At 37.8% G+C, this 17,767-nt stretch overlaps 1 protein-coding gene across 6 annotated transcripts; it reads left to right on the top strand.

The window, feature by feature from the left end:
• Window positions 1–1,687: 1,687 nt before the first annotated feature.
• On the top strand, window positions 1,688–17,430 carry LOC103994909 (receptor-like protein 4). 6 transcript variants are annotated; one of them, XM_018829876.2, is made up of 9 exons: window positions 1,688–1,902; window positions 1,986–3,038; window positions 3,139–3,289; window positions 4,667–4,741; window positions 5,277–5,345; window positions 13,287–13,355; window positions 14,579–14,656; window positions 15,652–15,881; window positions 17,010–17,430. In XM_018829876.2, the coding sequence occupies exons 1-9, from the start codon at window positions 1,809–1,811 to the stop codon at window positions 17,111–17,113; spliced, it is 1,923 nt and encodes a 640-aa protein (XP_018685421.2). In that variant the 5' UTR covers window positions 1,688–1,808; the 3' UTR covers window positions 17,114–17,430. The 6 variants fall into 6 exon arrangements, with proteins under 6 accessions (XP_018685421.2, XP_018685422.2, XP_018685423.2 ...); XM_018829877.2 differs by having other exon boundaries at window positions 1,690–1,902; window positions 4,670–4,741; XM_018829878.2 differs by having other exon boundaries at window positions 1,692–1,902; window positions 15,652–15,857; window positions 17,010–17,429.
• The last annotated feature ends 337 nt before the right edge of the window (window positions 17,431–17,767 follow it).

Raw genomic sequence — 17,767 nt, 5'->3', positions numbered from 1 at the left:
TTCCTCTTCACTCAAAACCACCGGCTTCCACTATGATCTTTCTTCAATGGGCAAAGATCAATTACCCTTTTACACTCTTTCTTCTTTTGATAGGCTCGGGAGAGAACCTTTATAACCTCTCTTTCTTAGACCTCACTTCTCCATTTTGACGAACTTCTAAATATTAGGAAGAAGTGATCCTTCACTTTAAGAGAGATTATAATATTTTTTTTCAAGAATATTTTTTCTCTTTCTACTTAATTCATGCTCTACAAAGTAGAAATATCTAGGGTATTTATAGACCCCAAATGACTTAAAAAATGGAGCCAAAAAAGGTCTCATCCCGGTTTTCCTAGGTCCTGACGGTACCACCGCCTATACTGGGCGGTACTACCTCTTGCAGTATTGATACTAGGTGGTACCACTGCCCAGTTTGGTGGTACTATCGCTGACACAGTCTCGGAGATTATGTCTTAGAAATTGAGCATTTATTGAAGCAAAGTATGAAAAATTTTCATAAGAATAGACAGAAAATTTTCATAAGAATAGACATAGTTTTGTTTGATTGAGTCTCCTATTGGACCTTGATTAATGATTATTAAAATCAGAGGAATCGAACCGTGAGTGTTTGAAGTGATCGAAGTAAGGGCCCAAAAGTTTAAGCGATTCATGTCTTCAAGGTTTGATTGAGATAGTTCTACAAGATTTCCTTTAGATGGTTGACGCTCCTTCTAATGCCAATTTATTAGAGATGATTTTGGATTGCTGGAGCTGAAGGCCAACTTCGGTCCAACGTGGTTTTTTTTAAAGTTGGTCTTTGAGAAATTCGTCGTACTGATAGTTAAGTTACTACAAAACTAAGACGAGGGGTAATATCGATAATACCTCTTTGATTCTTAATTTTGTACTTAAGTGAGATGAGTTGAACTAATCGAATAAATTGAGTATTATTATATTATCTCCACTTTTATAATGGATGCTTGGTAGAAATATTACAGAGTCTATTTGATATGTATCGATTATAATCATTTTTAATGATACTAAATAATTATACTTATTTGTTAAGTCAATTAGAATGATCTTGGATGAGTATAAAATCATTTACTAACTTTATCCATTAGATAAGTATTGATCAAATATTTTCGCATGTGATCAAGTAATTGAACCCTAATAAGATATCCCAAATGTATATATTTCAATAGGACGCTCATATATCATACATACCTCGTTGCCATCCACTTTTTATCGTCCTGCTTAATCTAAAACGTACTATTGCATATCCATGATGTTTTCATATTCGTGTTTGCAGTTCACAGTGAATAGCCGTGATCTGTGTGTACAAGTTGTCCTTTTCGTGGCTTACATTCACTCCTTCCGATCAGTATCCTAATGCTCGACCGGATTGACTCGCATGTGATAGGAAAGGACTCGAACCGAACCCATCGGAAACGAATGGAATTATGAGTTGGAGATGCGTCAAAGCCAACCACTTTAATTAGCCATCAATCACGCCGCATCTTCAGCTGATCCCTGCCGTCCACGTGTTAAGCTCGCACGTCCCTCGGTCGTCCGCTGGGCCAATTTCTAGTTAATCCGCTTACCGCGCTCTCTGCCGCGGAGACGCGCACTTGTAGTGGGGCGCATTGCTCGACAAGAGATGTCTCGTCTGTTGGGTGCTGCTTTTCCCACCATCATCATGTGGTAACACCACTTAGTGGACTTACTGCGCGAATGATGCGTGATGAACGGCCACGATTCACGGCTTCGTCTTCTTCTTCTTCTTGATCTCTACTCGCACACACTCCATCGAAGCCCGTAACAAGCGAGCGATGTCTCACCACCTCGTCCCACTCTTTCTCCTCCTCCTCTCTTCCGCTGCCGGTGATGCCAGTTCCGCCCCGCATTCTGATCCCTTCACCGCCGGTAAGCTCGCCCACCCACATTGCCATTACTTCTCCTTGTAATGTCCGTACTCTTGGCCCAATTCTTTGATTTGGAAAGCGTAGGCGTGGGGTTGAACATCGACTGTGGCGGCACCTCCAACTTCACGTCGGAGTTCGGGCGCCCCTGGGTGGCGGACCGATACTACTCCGGCGGGGCCGTTGGGCTGGTGGCGGAGCCACACCACTTCCGGTTGCCGCAGGAGCGCACTCTCCGCTTCTTCCCCCCGGTCTCCGCCGGCAAGAAGAACTGCTACTCCGTGCCCCTCCCCCCCGGCCGCTACTACCTGCGCACCTTCATCGTCTACGACAACTACGACTCCAAACTGCGAACCCCCAGCTTCGACGTCTCCTTCGAGGGCACCCTCGTCTTCACCTGGCGCTCCCCCTGGCCCGAGGCCGCCGCTCGCTCCGGCGTCTACGCGGATTTCATCGCCGCCGTCCCCGACGGCGACGCGGACCTCTGCTTCTACAGCATCGCCACGGATCCCCCCGTCATCGCCTCCGTCGAGGTTGCTGCCATCCACCCTCTCGCCTACGGCGCCGCCTCCACAGGCGTCGACCTCATCCTGGTCAACTACGGCCGCCTCACCGCTGGCTCTTCCCTCTTCGGTCCCGGCTTCACCAACGACTCCGACGCCTTCTCCCGGGTCTGGCAGCCGGACGCCTACTTCCGCAGACGCGATGTCCCCGTCAAGGCGCTCTCCACCGGCGGCCACCAGATCCTCGGCGCTAACCAGGCGCCCAACTACTTCCCCGTCAAGGTGTACGAGACTGCCGTCACCACCGTCAACTCCGCGGACGCTCTCATGTACTTGCTGCCGGTGGACACGCGTCTCGATTACATGGTATGGTTCCACTTCGCAGAGATTGATTCCGGGGTGACCATGGCCGGGCAGAGGGTGTTCGACGTATTGATTGGCGGGGAAAACGCGACGAGGATCGACATCTACAAGGAGGTCGGAGGGTTCACAGCGTTCAAGTGGCATTACATCGTCGAGAACTTGACAAGCACGCCGTTGGTCGTGAAGCTGGTGCCGGTGGTGGGGAAGCCCATCATTTGTGGGCTTGAGAATTATGCCATTGTGCCCTTGGATCTTGCCACGGTGCCAAGCCAAGGTGCGTGATTCAAGAACTCGAAATGGAATGATCCTACGACTGCTAAGAACAACTTGCTTTCATGTTGATTATACATAATCTCTTTCTGTTATTTTGACAGTGATGGCGATGCAGGCGTTAAAGGAATCGCTGCGGATACCAGACAGGATGGGTTGGCATGGGTACCCCTGCGCGCCTTCCACATGGGATTCTTGGGAGGGCGTCACTTGTCATCACAGTGACAATGGACAGAATCTTGTTGTAACCCAATTGTAAGCAACACAATCTCGTTCTGCGAGCAGCTTTTAGAATGCCATTTTGCATGTTCTTGATTCATACTCTTGATCAGCTAGCGGTGTTTGGTTGTAGTTTTGCTGATTAGTCTTTAATATCTGCAACTTCATTCACCAGCATAGTCTTCCAATGGCAGAGAAAATCTGATGTCACACATCTTTGATGACTATGAAAGTTATGCTCTGTTTTTTCTTTAACATTATTGTAAGGGAAAATTGCAAAAAATAAGCCATAGATATCAATGAAATTACCGTGAGTGCTCAGTAGGAAATTTTATAACCAAGTTATTGTGAAGGCGGTATTTCCTAGCTGACTGCATGTTCACCTGCTTTCTGTGGAAATGGGAATTGGGCAGCAGAAGCTGTGGCTGTTTTCCAGTTCATCATGCTTCCTGTTGACTTGAGTGGCAGGTGAATGGTCGTAAACAGTGGGTGGGTAGGAAACGTGGCTTTCTTGTTTGGATTAATTTGAAATTGCATAGAATCTCCTACTGAGCTAAGACATTAAGGAGATCTGTATGTCTGGCTCAAGATATTATGACATCAGAGCTACTGTCTTGTGACCGAACATCAACCTAGTTCACTGGGACAACAAAGATTATATGCTAGGCTGAAGGTACTTTGTCAGTAACCAGGTTCAAGGTTCAAAGACTATGCTAAATGCCAACCTAGAACATTAATACCTATGCCCATATTCTTGTGATGTGTAAATTAAGGATATAGTGGCAGAGTATGATTAGCAAGGCAATATTCGCAAGTATTGTCTTTCTTTAATTGTGTATTACTATCCCTCCTTTCTCATATTTCCAGCTATAATCATTCTGTTCGAACATGCTATAATTTTGGTATAGAATTACATCCCGTGCAAAAGATTAAATTGCAAATATGTCCCATGCATGTGTGAAGTTATTTCTCAGGAATCTACCCTTACATGGATTATGCATACAATGTCGAATTCTGCATAGGCTGCATAAAAATGCATTTCACTCTGCCTATGACCATTCCTATTCCTAAATCTCCATTCATATTTCACTATTGAGACAGGGGACAATTTAGTTTTTTTGTTTTTTTTTTTGCTTATAGTTCATCTTTAAATGTGGTAATACTGTGCAAATGATTGCATCAAGCATTGTTGGTTATTGTCCTTTACTCCTTTATATAGTTTGCTATGTTAAAAGATTACTTTCTTTAACATGGATATAGATTCTGTTAGTGCACTTGCTGCTTTGTTAGTATTAACTTTGTTAGATTGGAGTTAGTCTATATTGGTTTCTCGACATTGAGCTTTGTGCCTTCTGTCTGAAATTTAGGTGCAGATGTAGCTGACCTGCTTTGTTTTCACATATTTCTGAATAGCAGGGATTTAGGCAGTCAAGGCTTGAAAGGTTCTATTAGTGACAGAATAAGTCTTTTAACAAACTTGGTAAGCTTGTAAGTATCAGCTTCTCTAATTTGCTTTTTATAGTTGACTTTTTATGTGCATTGTACAAGTGGAGATACTTGCTACTCATAAAAGAGTTACAGAAGGCTGCTTCTGTACCAAATATGGTTCATATGATCTCTTAAATTGAAGAGCTTGTAGTCTATCTGTCTATGTTGACAGTTTGACCAGCCTTATATAGCTGTTAGGTGCTAAAACTGCCAATTGCCTATAGCTCTAAACTCTGCTCTCTGTGATAGGTGATGAAAATAATAAATACTGGAAACTCATTTTAATGTAGATCAACATGTAGAAAATAAAATAAAAAATTGTTAATCTCGATATACATTGCTAACTTGGGAAGGATATCTATTTTAGATGCTTCTGAAGACTGTATTTGACACACCTTTTTATCTGTCTTAACCAGTAGACTGATGATTATATCAGCTTTTTGGAAAACTTTGTTAACATTTTCGAACTAGATATATCTGGTATGTGTTCATCAATTCTCTTATCTCCCATGCTTACCGCTAACAATTTGGACAGGAATTTGAGTTCCAATTCCTTGGAAGGAAGTCTGCCATCAGGCCTGGGTCAAGCATCACTTGTGAGCTTGTGAGTTGTTTTTTGATATTCATGTTCCAGTCACAGATTTGCCTTTTTTCCCCAAATGGCATAGTGAACTACTTCTTGTTATATGCTTCTAACACATTTTTAATTGGTTATAAAAATTATTGCATTTAATTTTTATGACAATTATATTTTGAGCAGTATAATATATATTTTTTGCAGCATATCTGTCTTTTTTTGTCTCGAGTCCATGCAATGGAGACCAAATTGATGGAATGCACCTAAACTGCATATTAATAAATTCTTGTATGGTCTCCGGTTCTTGATTCATTGCACAAGTCAGTTGATGTCAATTCTGCATAACCTGAACTGAAATAAAAAATAAAAGAACTGTAAAAGACAGTTCGTGCCATTTGGTTCTATTGGTGATAGATTAATGGATTATATACTCTCCTTTCCCCAATTTATAGTTATAATTTTTCTGATAAAAATGAGGTTATGACATCATAAATTGAATTTTACATGCCAAAGTTACTGGGCAACCATATGAGGCACGAGAAGAATGTAATGCCTTCCTCAGAAGGTTTTATGCCTTTAATATCTTTATGTCATCAATCTGAGTAGTTATGACATCATAGTCATGTTGAATCTCGGATTTTGATGATGAAACTAATTGATTGTGTTTAAATGTTTGACTACATTTTGAGTGATACAGGTCTACTCGATCAGGATTAGACAATTAACGCAGGAGGAATTGACGTTGCGTCGGAGGAGATCACATCAGGATATTGGATGGCAGAAGGCTTCGGGCGTCGGGCATCGGGCCAAGGAGAGCGAAATTGCGCCAAGGATATCGGGGTTGCGGAGGTCAACCGCCGATTGGGCAACAAGCCGCAAGAGAGGACGATGCATCGAAGAATCGGATGAAGCGCCAACCAATGACGTGCCGGGCAACAGAATGTCAATTTGCGTTATAATAATTGTCTAGATCGGAGTAGAGTGTTTGCTTGTGTGTGCAGGATTAACTACGATAACCAGAAAACACAAAGCGAGAATACCGGAGTCAAGTTCGATGGACGTTTAAGAGTCCGAAGAATCGTCGGAGATGCTGCCAGAACCAACCGAGAAGAAATCGGGAACTTGTCGAAATTTTCGGAAGTTCGCCGAAGAGATCGTCGGAGGTTCACGGAGATCACCGAGAAGGCTCGGCTACTCATTAAAGTCATCACAAGTTCGGGAGCTTGCTAGAAGCCCGTCAGCAGAAAGTTCGTCGGAAAGCTCGCTAGAACAAGACTCGACGTTCGCGGTTGAAAATTTGCTTAGGATGTGTTTTGGTTATGTAGTCCACTTGTAATTAGGATTAGGATTAAGAGATAATCCTATATCCTGGTTAGGGGCCAACTGGGCCCAAAGTCAGAGTTGGTTTAGGCTAAAAATTAAGCTAAACCAGCGAACTAGAGAGCCAAGATTGAAGCCCAACTAGTGGCTGAAAACACTGTAGTCGGGCTGAAAACACTATAGGCGGTGGCACCGCCTAGCTGGGCGGTGGCACCGCCCAACACCCGAGAGCTGGGCGGTGACACCTCCTGGCTGGGCGGTGGCACCGCCCAGCACCCGAGCCCTGGGCGGTGGCACCGCTTGGCTGGGCGGTGGCACCTCCAACAGCGGGAACCCAAAGAGAATTCAAATTTTGAAGCCCAAATTTGAATCCTCTTGAGGCCTATAAATACCCCTCAAATCTCAACTGAGAGAACAACTTTTTGAGCAGCAAGTGTTTGAGAGAAAAGCCTTAGAAAAGTGTTAGCTTGTCTTGTTTTTAATTTGCTAGTGTTCACCTCCTTCTTTCTTGTTGAAAATCTGTAAGAGAGTGAACCACTTGTAAAAGTTGTAAGAGGGGTATTCACCCTTCACTTTCAAGAGATTTGCTAGTGGAAGGTGGAAGCCTCATCGAAGAGGGGCCTCGCAAGTGGATGTAGGTCACTTGACCGAACCACTTTAAAAACGGCGTAATCTCTGGTTTGCATTTCTTATTGTCATTTACATTACTGCAAATCTTCTTACTTGCTTTGTTTCATCATTACCTTTGCTGTGCAACTTTAAGAATACGCTTTCAAGTTAAGCTTTTCAAGTTCCGTTCTTATCGTACGAAAGATTTTACTAAAACCGAAGTTTTAATCCGCTGCACTAATTCACCCCCCCCTCTTAGTGCCACTCCGATCCTAACAATTGGTATCAGAGCCACGGTTTTCTACTTTGGTTTAACACCCAAATAGAAATGGCTCTTTATGGCTTTCAAGAGGGTCATTCTCTCATTCGTCCTCCATTTTTCAATGGGACGGACTACACTTGTTGGAAAACTCAAATGAGAGTTTTCTTACTTTCTTTGGATTTGAATTTATGGCACATAGTCGAAAATGGATTTGAAATGTCTTCTCTCCCAATGAACCATTGGAATGATTTGGAGAAGAAGATGTTTTCTCTAAATGCAAAGGCTATGAATGCCTTATATTGTGCACTTGACAAAAATGAATTTAATCGTGTTTCGATGTGTGACTCGGCTTTTGATATTTGGAGAACTCTAGAGGTCACTCATGAAGGCACTAGCCGAGTGAAAGAGTCCAAAATCAATATTCTTGTGCATTCTTACGAACTTTTCCGGATGAAACCAAGTGAGTCCATCGGAGACATGTACACCCGGTTCACGGATGTCATCAATGGACTCAAAGCTCTTGGTAAAAGTTTTTCTAATTTTGAACTAGTCACTAAAATCTTAAGATCCCTTCCAAAAAGTTGGGATCCAAAAGTTACGGCCATTCAAGAGGCCAAGGACCTTAAAACATTCCCTCTCGAAGAACTTATTGGGTCTCTAATGACCTACGAAATGAACAATGTGACAAAAAAGAAACTTGAGAACAACCTTCCAAATGATAGGAAGGATTTGGGACATAGAACACATGAATACCACTCGAGCATAAGCTCAAGTGATGGTGAACTTAAACTACAAATGAAACAAAAATTAAAAAGCAAAAAGAATGGAACTACTTGCTTTGAACGCAAGAAGAACAAAAGTTGGGATGAATTGAGCTCTTCCGAAGACGAGGAGAAAATCAAGAAAGGCGAGGTGGCAAACTATGCCTCACCCTCTTACAACAATGAGGTAATCAAAATCCCACTAATTTATTTCGATATTACATAATACTTTCTTGAGTTATTTTTAATTTAGTTTAGGATTAATTTTCTTGAAAATTGCATGTGTTATGTTAATGCAGTAAAATGTTAGATATAAATCTAATGCTTATACACCTAGTAAGATTAATCTTATATATGTGATTGAGAAGCAAGAATTTGTATTTTGACGATTTCCATATTGATTTTCAATGACGATGCATGACTTTTGAATGGAAGGCTTGATGATTTTTTTTTAACCTTGTCTTTGGTTTTCAAACATGATGTATGGTTTTGACATATGAACAAAATTTGAGCATGCTAAGATAAAGTTAATCATATAAATTAAAACTAAAGAAGTTTTAGTTATCTATAAGAATCATTCAAAATTATGTTCAATAAAAATGCAAAATGATGGAATGAAAATATTAAATGTTTTAATACCATTTTATGCATGAGATTTTAAACGTTATACATAATGATCTTGATGGTTTTTATGACAAAATTCATTTTTCGATCCTAAATGTTGATGCACATTTTTATCTAGCATAAATGACATGAATTTAAATAACTAAAAAGAGAAAAGCATTGTTCTTGAAAATTATTTTTCTCTATCTTGTTGATTTATATGAATCCCTTGAAAATGATTTTGGTTTGATGATTTGAATTAGAAATGAGTTATATCAAAATCATGATATTGATTTGACTTGAAGTAATGAGTTGAAATCATTTTTTTTGGAATTATGTGTTGCACTTTTTTATCTTGATGATCTTTGATTTTTTTTTTTTTTTTTTTAAAACGATGATGCATGGATTTGAAAGAAAAGGAGATGCATGTATGGAATCAATCAATAAGTTGAAACAAAAGGAGGAAAGATTTTTTATTGAAAATTTTCTTTTTCTCTATCTTATTGATTTATACCTAAGAGACCAATAAAATTATTTATGTCATTTTGAATCTCTTGAAAGAAATGTTGAGATTTTGATGATTTAGACGATTTGAATTTGAATGAGTTTTATCTAAAATCATGATCTTGATTCCGTGATATTTACAAATTAAGATTTATTATGAATCAAGATTTTTCATTAATCGATCTCCTAAGATTTTCTTTTGATTATTAATGAGTAGGTTTTTCAAAAAGAAATCATGTCTTTTGGTATTCACATGTTCTAATCCTTCATGATAAATTTTTTATGTAATTCCTTATATTCATGAAATGTTTATCTCATCACCAATTATTTTCTTCTTGATATTCCTTATTTGGTGATATAAAATCATGCATGAAATACTCTTGAGATTATTTTGATGCATACAAATGAAAAGTTATGATCATGCATGGTAGGATGCAATTTGACAAATTAATACCATTATGATTTGAAATATTTATAATTTGGAATGATGCATACAATACTTATGCCTTTTATTATGATAATATATGTGATGTATTGCATATGATGTGAATCATGAATGCTTTAAATGATAAATGTCTTGATATCATGATTGATGATTTTGTTCTATGCATAAGATTTTTAAAATTATGCATAATGAATCTTGTAATTTACAGATTATCGATTTTCTTTTTACCATAATGAAAGTGCCTTATTGATCCTTGTCATAATAAATCTAGCACTTTCGGTTTTAAACATGATACATGTTTTTATTTGACATAAAAAAAAAAGGGGAGGCATGCTTGAATGAAATAAATCACATGAATTGAAGCAACTAAAAGAGAAGAATATTTTTCTTCTTGAAAATTATTTTTTCTATATTATTGATTTTGATGAATCTATTTGTATTATTTTTATGAATCTCATGGATTATGAAAATGATTTGAATTTAATGGATTTTATTGAAATCATGATCTTGATTTCTCACAATTTTCTATTGAATGAATCAAGTTTGTTTTCTATTTAAAAGGATATTTATCAAAATTTTCATGGTCTTTTAGTATTCATGATATTGATAATTATATTTTGAAACTCTATGTAAATCAAGATTCTTCATCATGATTCTCTCGTTTTATAAAAGAGGAGATGTTCTATGTGAATCATAAGATTTTATATGCATGAATTGAGATTCTTTTTGCTATTAACTAGCAAGAAACTTGTTTTTGTAAACCATGACATACTACTTGACATCTTGATAATTTATAACTTGAGTTTTCTTTTTGAATCAAGATTGTTTCCTATCATGTTTTCTATCTACAAAAGAAGAAATTTGTCAAAAATGATATATGTCTTTTGACATTCATTTTTCATCTTTATTATTTACCCTTATCATGATTTGAATATTATAGTAAAGAGAAATGAATTACATGATTGTATTGTTATTCCCTTCTATTTGACACTGACAAAGGGGGAGCAAAACTTGCTAGATAGCAAATTTGCTAGCTTGCACAATTTGAAAAGAGGCAAAATAGTCCATCTTGCACATCTCAAAAGATGTAAAATTTTGCTAACTTTTTATGTGCAAAAGTTGATAGCTTGTATACTATAAATTTGCATACCAAAAATACAATCTTGTTTAGCTCAAGATGCAAAACATACTAACTTGCACTTTGCAACGGAAGCAAAATTGCTAGCTCAAACATTGCAAAGGAAGCAAAAATTTGCTAGCTTACAATTTGCATATTTCAAGAAGCAAGAGTTGCTTTCTTGAACATCTCAATATTGCTAGCTTGCATGATGTAGAACTTGCTATCTTGAACATTACCAAAAGTGCTATCTTATATGCTGTAAAACTTGCATATCTAAAACTTGATAGCTTGAATGTCCCAAGCATGATGCATTACTTGCTAAATTTTCTATCTTCAAAATTGCATGATGATAAAAATTTAATATTATGTTTTTCATGCAATGGTTTGAACCCATATAATAAACACATAAGAGTAGGAACTTCTCCTTTTTGTTGATGACATAGGGGGAGAAGTATATTGATGACTTCATGCATTGAATTAAATATTTTATATTTGCATGATAGTTTAAATGTTTTTCATAACATGTGATGAATGTTACTTGGATTTGGGATAATCCAAGTGTTCTATCAATGGCATATTGATAGGGGGAGTTTAGTTAAACTCCGGGGAGTTAAGGTTAACTCCGTTAGTCATCAATTAGTTGTCATCATCAAAAAGGGGGAGATTGTTGAATCTCGGATTTTGATGATGAAACTAATTGATTGTGTTTAAATGTTTGACTACATTTTGAGTGATACAGGTCTACTCGATCAGGATTAGACAATTAACGCAGGAGGAATTGACGTTGCGTCGGAGGAGATCACATCAGGATATTGGATGGCAGAAGGCTTCGGGCGTCGGGCATCGGGCCAAGGAGAGCGAAATTGCGCCAAGGATATCGGGGTTGCGGAGGTCAACCGCCGATTGGGCAACAAGCCGCAAGAGAGGACGATGCATCGAAGAATCGGATGAAGCGCCAACCAATGACGTGCCGGGCAACAGAATGTCAATTTGCGTTATAATAATTGTCTAGATCGGAGTAGAGTGTTTGCTTGTGTGTGCAGGATTAACTACGATAACCAGAAAACACAAAGCGAGAATACCGGAGTCAAGTTCGATGGACGTTTAAGAGTCCGAAGAATCGTCGGAGATGCTGCCAGAACCAACCGAGAAGAAATCGGGAACTTGTCGAAATTTTCGGAAGTTCGCCGAAGAGATCGTCGGAGGTTCACGGAGATCACCGAGAAGGCTCGGCTACTCATTAAAGTCATCACAAGTTCGGGAGCTTGCTAGAAGCCCGTCAGCAGAAAGTTCGTCGGAAAGCTCGCTAGAACAAGACTCGACGTTCGCGGTTGAAAATTTGCTTAGGATGTGTTTTGGTTATGTAGTCCACTTGTAATTAGGATTAGGATTAAGAGATAATCCTATATCCTGGTTAGGGGCCAACTGGGCCCAAAGTCAGAGTTGGTTTAGGCTAAAAATTAAGCTAAACCAGCGAACTAGAGAGCCAAGATTGAAGCCCAACTAGTGGCTGAAAACACTGTAGTCGGGCTGAAAACACTATAGGCGGTGGCACCGCCTAGCTGGGCGGTGGCACCGCCCAACACCCGAGAGCTGGGCGGTGACACCTCCTGGCTGGGCGGTGGCACCGCCCAGCACCCGAGCCCTGGGCGGTGGCACCGCTTGGCTGGGCGGTGGCACCTCCAACAGCGGGAACCCAAAGAGAATTCAAATTTTGAAGCCCAAATTTGAATCCTCTTGAGGCCTATAAATACCCCTCAAATCTCAACTGAGAGAACAACTTTTTGAGCAGCAAGTGTTTGAGAGAAAAGCCTTAGAAAAGTGTTAGCTTGTCTTGTTTTTAATTTGCTAGTGTTCACCTCCTTCTTTCTTGTTGAAAATCTGTAAGAGAGTGAACCACTTGTAAAAGTTGTAAGAGGGGTATTCACCCTTCACTTTCAAGAGATTTGCTAGTGGAAGGTGGAAGCCTCATCGAAGAGGGGCCTCGCAAGTGGATGTAGGTCACTTGACCGAACCACTTTAAAAACGGCGTAATCTCTGGTTTGCATTTCTTATTGTCATTTACATTACTGCAAATCTTCTTACTTGCTTTGTTTCATCATTACCTTTGCTGTGCAACTTTAAGAATACGCTTTCAAGTTAAGCTTTTCAAGTTCCGTTCTTATCGTACGAAAGATTTTACTAAAACCGAAGTTTTAATCCGCTGCACTAATTCACCCCCCCCTCTTAGTGCCACTCCGATCCTAACAAGTCAAAGTAAATTTATAATTCTACCTTGAGATGTTTGTATGGCAGATTTATCACTTTGTTCTGCGACTTCAGTAATGTTTCTTTTTCTAATCAGGGATCTGTCATCAAATCAGCTTACTGGTAGTATTCCAGATTGCTTGGGATCCTCAAACTTGAAAGTCGTGTAAGTTGATAGAAATGCTCTTGAAGTGGCTTTTTGTTTTACATTATTGATCTTTAGTAGTCACAATCAATATTTTAATTCTTGTGATCAGCTCTCTTCTATCGATACAATCCATAAAATCTTACAGTTGCCATACATTATCCCTTAATCCATGTCTCAAAAATAATCAGAGAAAAATACTAACTCATAAAAAATACATAAGCTATTCTAGGAAGATATGTTCCATGAGGTAGATTAAGAATATCATTCAATTATTATTCTTCTTTTGTATTGCCATGCTTGTGTCCAAATTTTCACTAGAAATTGGCTGTTATGGAGGCACACCAATCACTTCCAAAGGATGGAGGCATACCAGCCAAACATATTCCATGTCCATTGGAGTGTTCTGTAAACTGTGGGCTAGTATATGTCGATGAAGTTATTGCATATGTAGATTGAAGCACTTGCATGCATTAATCTTACTAACCATATGACTTACGGAATCATAGAACAAGAGGTGGTCAATGCTGTTTCTAGTCCATAATGCTTAAAATATCAAGGACTATCTTAATTGGAGGCTCTAAGAGTAATTGATCACATGAACATTAGAGGCAGCTACCGAGAGTAGGCTATGCTTTGCTCTTGCAATTTTATACTGGTAAGGGAATTCTCTTTTGGGAACCAGATAGAACTGGGGACATTTTTGCTGCTTTCAATGCCCTGTTTTATTTCATGAACATATTCTGATATGAATTTTCAAGTGAATACTTACCAGAATCTGGTTTCACAAATGAATCACGTGTTCACAGAAGGTAAAAGTTCAATTGGAGTCATCTCAAGTTTGTTACAGATTATATTACTGAAACACACTATGCATGATTGATAAAATACATATTTATATATCGGGATAGGTTGACTTTAAAAATAGGCAGATAGCAAGCGATGTCCTGCCGGAGCATCATCATGAAGCTCCATTTTTGAACTTCTTGTATTTGGTTTTTTACATGACTCTTTGTTAACAATTTGGTCAATAATTTTCTTTTATTGAGACAAAAGCATAGGCAACCATTGGAGGAACTTCTACTTATTCATAGCTTAGCATCTGTATTGTTTCTCTAAAACGCCATCCAAATTTATCAAGAAAATGGGCAGAAGATAAAAATATGAATCCTTGCAAAAGAGTGAGTGTTGAATTTCCATTTTGTTTGGTTCTAACTTATTTTAACTTGTAATTTTTCATGCAGATTATTAAACAACAATCAGTTGGATGGACAAGTTCCTGAGAAACTTTATTCAATTGGTGTACATGGTGGAATCATAGAGTAAGCTATCCGTGAATTTTCCTCCCTTTCCTGACGTTGCTCTTATAACGATCTTCCTTTCTTGTAGAATTATTCATGTTTGTTCTTATTTCAAAATTTTCTGATAAGATCTTGGTGGCATTTGGTTTTGAAAAGCTATTCTCCAACTTTCTGCAGTTTTTCTAGTCTACATAGTAGTTAAACACAAGACACATGCACACACAAATTATTTTGGTGATGGAATTTTTTCATACTAATATTTTTGGTCGACATGTATAGACACGAGCATCGCGGGCTCTCTTTACATTTGAGAGAGATGAGAATATTATAAAAGTTGGTAACTTTAATACAATTCTGGTGACTACTAAATGATCAACTAGCCTAATACTCTGTAAGTGGCAGGATTATCATGGGAGCTTCAGAACAATGCTTATGACCATCTTTTCTTTCCTTTTTTAATGCAAGAAATAACTAAATGCACAGGATGGATTTTGTAGTTATATATACATACAAATTTTTGAGATGATACATATATTACTTTGAACATTGATAGATCAGTCTTTTTACTCTATGACCTACAAAAGTTAATGGTAGTGTATCATTTAGATTGATAGAGCTATCAAGTAGCCACAAGTGCCTCAATTTACTGGATATTTATTTTATATTTTACATTATTTCTAAATGGGAAAAATCACTTTTGAGAGTTGAATGAAAAAAAAAACAGAGAGCGAGTAGAAAAGCAAAATAATTTGAGAAAATATGAGGATGAACTGAGAAGGAAGTAAAGAGGCTGTGACATCTTCTACAAATCCTTTTTTGTTACAGGGTCCAAATTTCAAAATACTTAAGATAATTGTTTTCTTCCTTTATGAATTAGGGCACAGAGATGGACCTATGAGCATTCTATATCCAGAAATAGGATACTCTGAATGATACAATTTTTTTACTTCCTTATAGGTTCATAATTTTGCATTTCTTTTTGTTGTGTGGGAAATAATTGCATTTTTCTTATTCAGTCTCTCAGGTAATAAAGGGCTTTGTGGTGTACCCACTTTGCCTGCTTGCCCTTTGTTTTGGGACAAACAAGGTCTTTCTGCAGCTGGCAAGATTGCAATTGGTTTATCATGTGCCTTTATTCTCATCATGCTACTCCTACTTTACTTATTCTGCATAAGAAGGCGAAGCGATGATTATGATTTTGAGTTTCGTCAAGATTTAGTATGTGAGTACGATAACTTGCTACAAGGTTCTTAGTTTTCCAACCTTTTCTCATTACATCCTTCTAGCTTAACAAAATTACTACTCCATAAATAAGAAGTGAGATTTTGTTAATTGAGAAACAAGATCAAAATAAAAGTTATGACTATAAGATACCTCGTATTATGATTTATGCTCAACATACTTTAGTGCATTCTGGTACCGTAACTTTGCTTATTATGTTTCTTCTGTTGTGCCACACTGATACCTGTAAAATCTATTATTACTTCATTACGACATATGTTCTTTTCCAGTGGACTTTGAGCTGAACAATAAGGTGATCAGATAGACATCAACATAATAATAGAGAAGAGCTGGGGAGCAGTACTGATTGGGATCTAATATATATATGCTTGATTTACCTTCCGACTTAAATATTAGTCTAGTCTCCAATATAGAGGATTTAACTCCATATCAGACTACTTTTGAGTCTCCTTCCTAGTCTACTAGTGTTCTTGACAATCCTCCCAAAGTGCAACTGGAATGTGGACCACAACTGGAATAGATCACTACTAAATGAGCTCCATCCACTTATGTTAACCTGGTTATTGAGGTAGATCATGTTAGCTCATATGACACTGTTAGCAGTGAAATAGAGTAACTGAAGATGTTTTGAGTGACCAAATCCATTCTAGGATAATGCATTTTTTGATTAGTTTGGTTTCATATATCTTAATTCTTAAAGGTTCAAATTCTAGGGGCCATGCACTTATTTGTCAACTCAACATCAGTGTTCTAGTAAATATGTACTTTGGGGAATGATTATGTCTCTTTGCAGTCTAAAAGATACGGATTGGGATTTGGCGTCTGATTCATTTTTTAACCTTCATCAAGTTGCTTTTTGAGTGTACGTTGATTAAAAAATAGCCATAATTGGAACTCTAATGTCTCCCAGTTGAAAATTTAGCATGCTGCCTAACCAAGAAGACTTTATTCACCTTATGAGTAGTTTTTATTCGTTGCCATCATGTGGTAATTGAGTATTTGGCTATAAACTTGATTGATTAAACCTTCTACAGGCATTTTTTCTTGTTTACTTCTGAATCTCTCAAATAAACTGTACATTTTATGTACACTATGCTTCCACTCACTACATTTTCCTTTCTCCTTGTCTCAGCAATTGCAGCAAAAAGAAATAGGTACCAAAGGCAGAAGGTGATGCTTGTTGAGATGGAAGCACCAAATTCTAATGGTTTTCCAAGCACCTCGGCTACACATTAGCGGTCTTATGATTAAAAAGAAGATATTCTTTGATTTGGAAGGGTTATCATATGGCTTTATTGTAGTCTAAACGTATGACTTGGTAGCAGCAAACGTGGAGTTGATTAGCTTAAAGTGTGGGGTGTGTGATGTTATGGGTGAAATGTGTACATAAATAGAGTATAATCTATGACCATGGAATCAGCCAAATTTTGTTAATTCCCAATATGAATTTATGTACAATATATACATCCTCCAGATGTATGCAAGCCGCAATTAAATTGCTGCTGGATTGAGAAATATTGTATTATATTACACAAGTAGATGATATGATGCTCGGGAAACATGAGATTTTTTGCTTGTCGTGATGAATAATATTTTTTATTGTAACTTAATGTTAACCCCTTTTTTCATTGGTTAATGATGTTTTATTATTTACGATTGGTCCCAGATATATATATATATATATATATATATATATATAATCAATCAGATTATAATATATATAATAATACATATAATAATAATATAATCAACCAGTGGTCCCCAATTCTGAGCTTGACCTAATCAATCTGATCATAATATTATAATAATAAGTATAAATTGAATAAAATTTAATATTTTATATATGACTTCACGAGTGTAAGTGAAAGATTTTTTTCGAGAATATTCCAT

The sequence above is a fragment of the Musa acuminata genome, chromosome BXJ2-8 (genome assembly GCF_036884655.1).
Source record: "Musa acuminata AAA Group cultivar baxijiao chromosome BXJ2-8, Cavendish_Baxijiao_AAA, whole genome shotgun sequence".
In the NCBI taxonomy this organism is placed as follows: Eukaryota; Viridiplantae; Streptophyta; class Magnoliopsida; order Zingiberales; family Musaceae; genus Musa; species Musa acuminata.
The sequence above is the reverse complement of the archived record's forward strand: the minus strand, read 5'-3'. Positions and strand labels throughout refer to the sequence as shown.

Coding starts and splice junctions, on each gene's coding strand:
- LOC103994909 (XM_018829876.2), top strand. CDS start 1,809: ATGTCTCACCACCTCGTCCCACTCTTTCTCCTCCTCCTCTCTTCCGCT. Junction 3,290..4,666: donor AATCTTGTTGTAACCCAATT/GTAAGCAACACA, acceptor ATTTCTGAATAG/CAGGGATTTAGGCAGTCAAG. Junction 14,657..15,651: donor GTACATGGTGGAATCATAGA/GTAAGCTATCCG, acceptor TTTCTTATTCAG/TCTCTCAGGTAATAAAGGGC.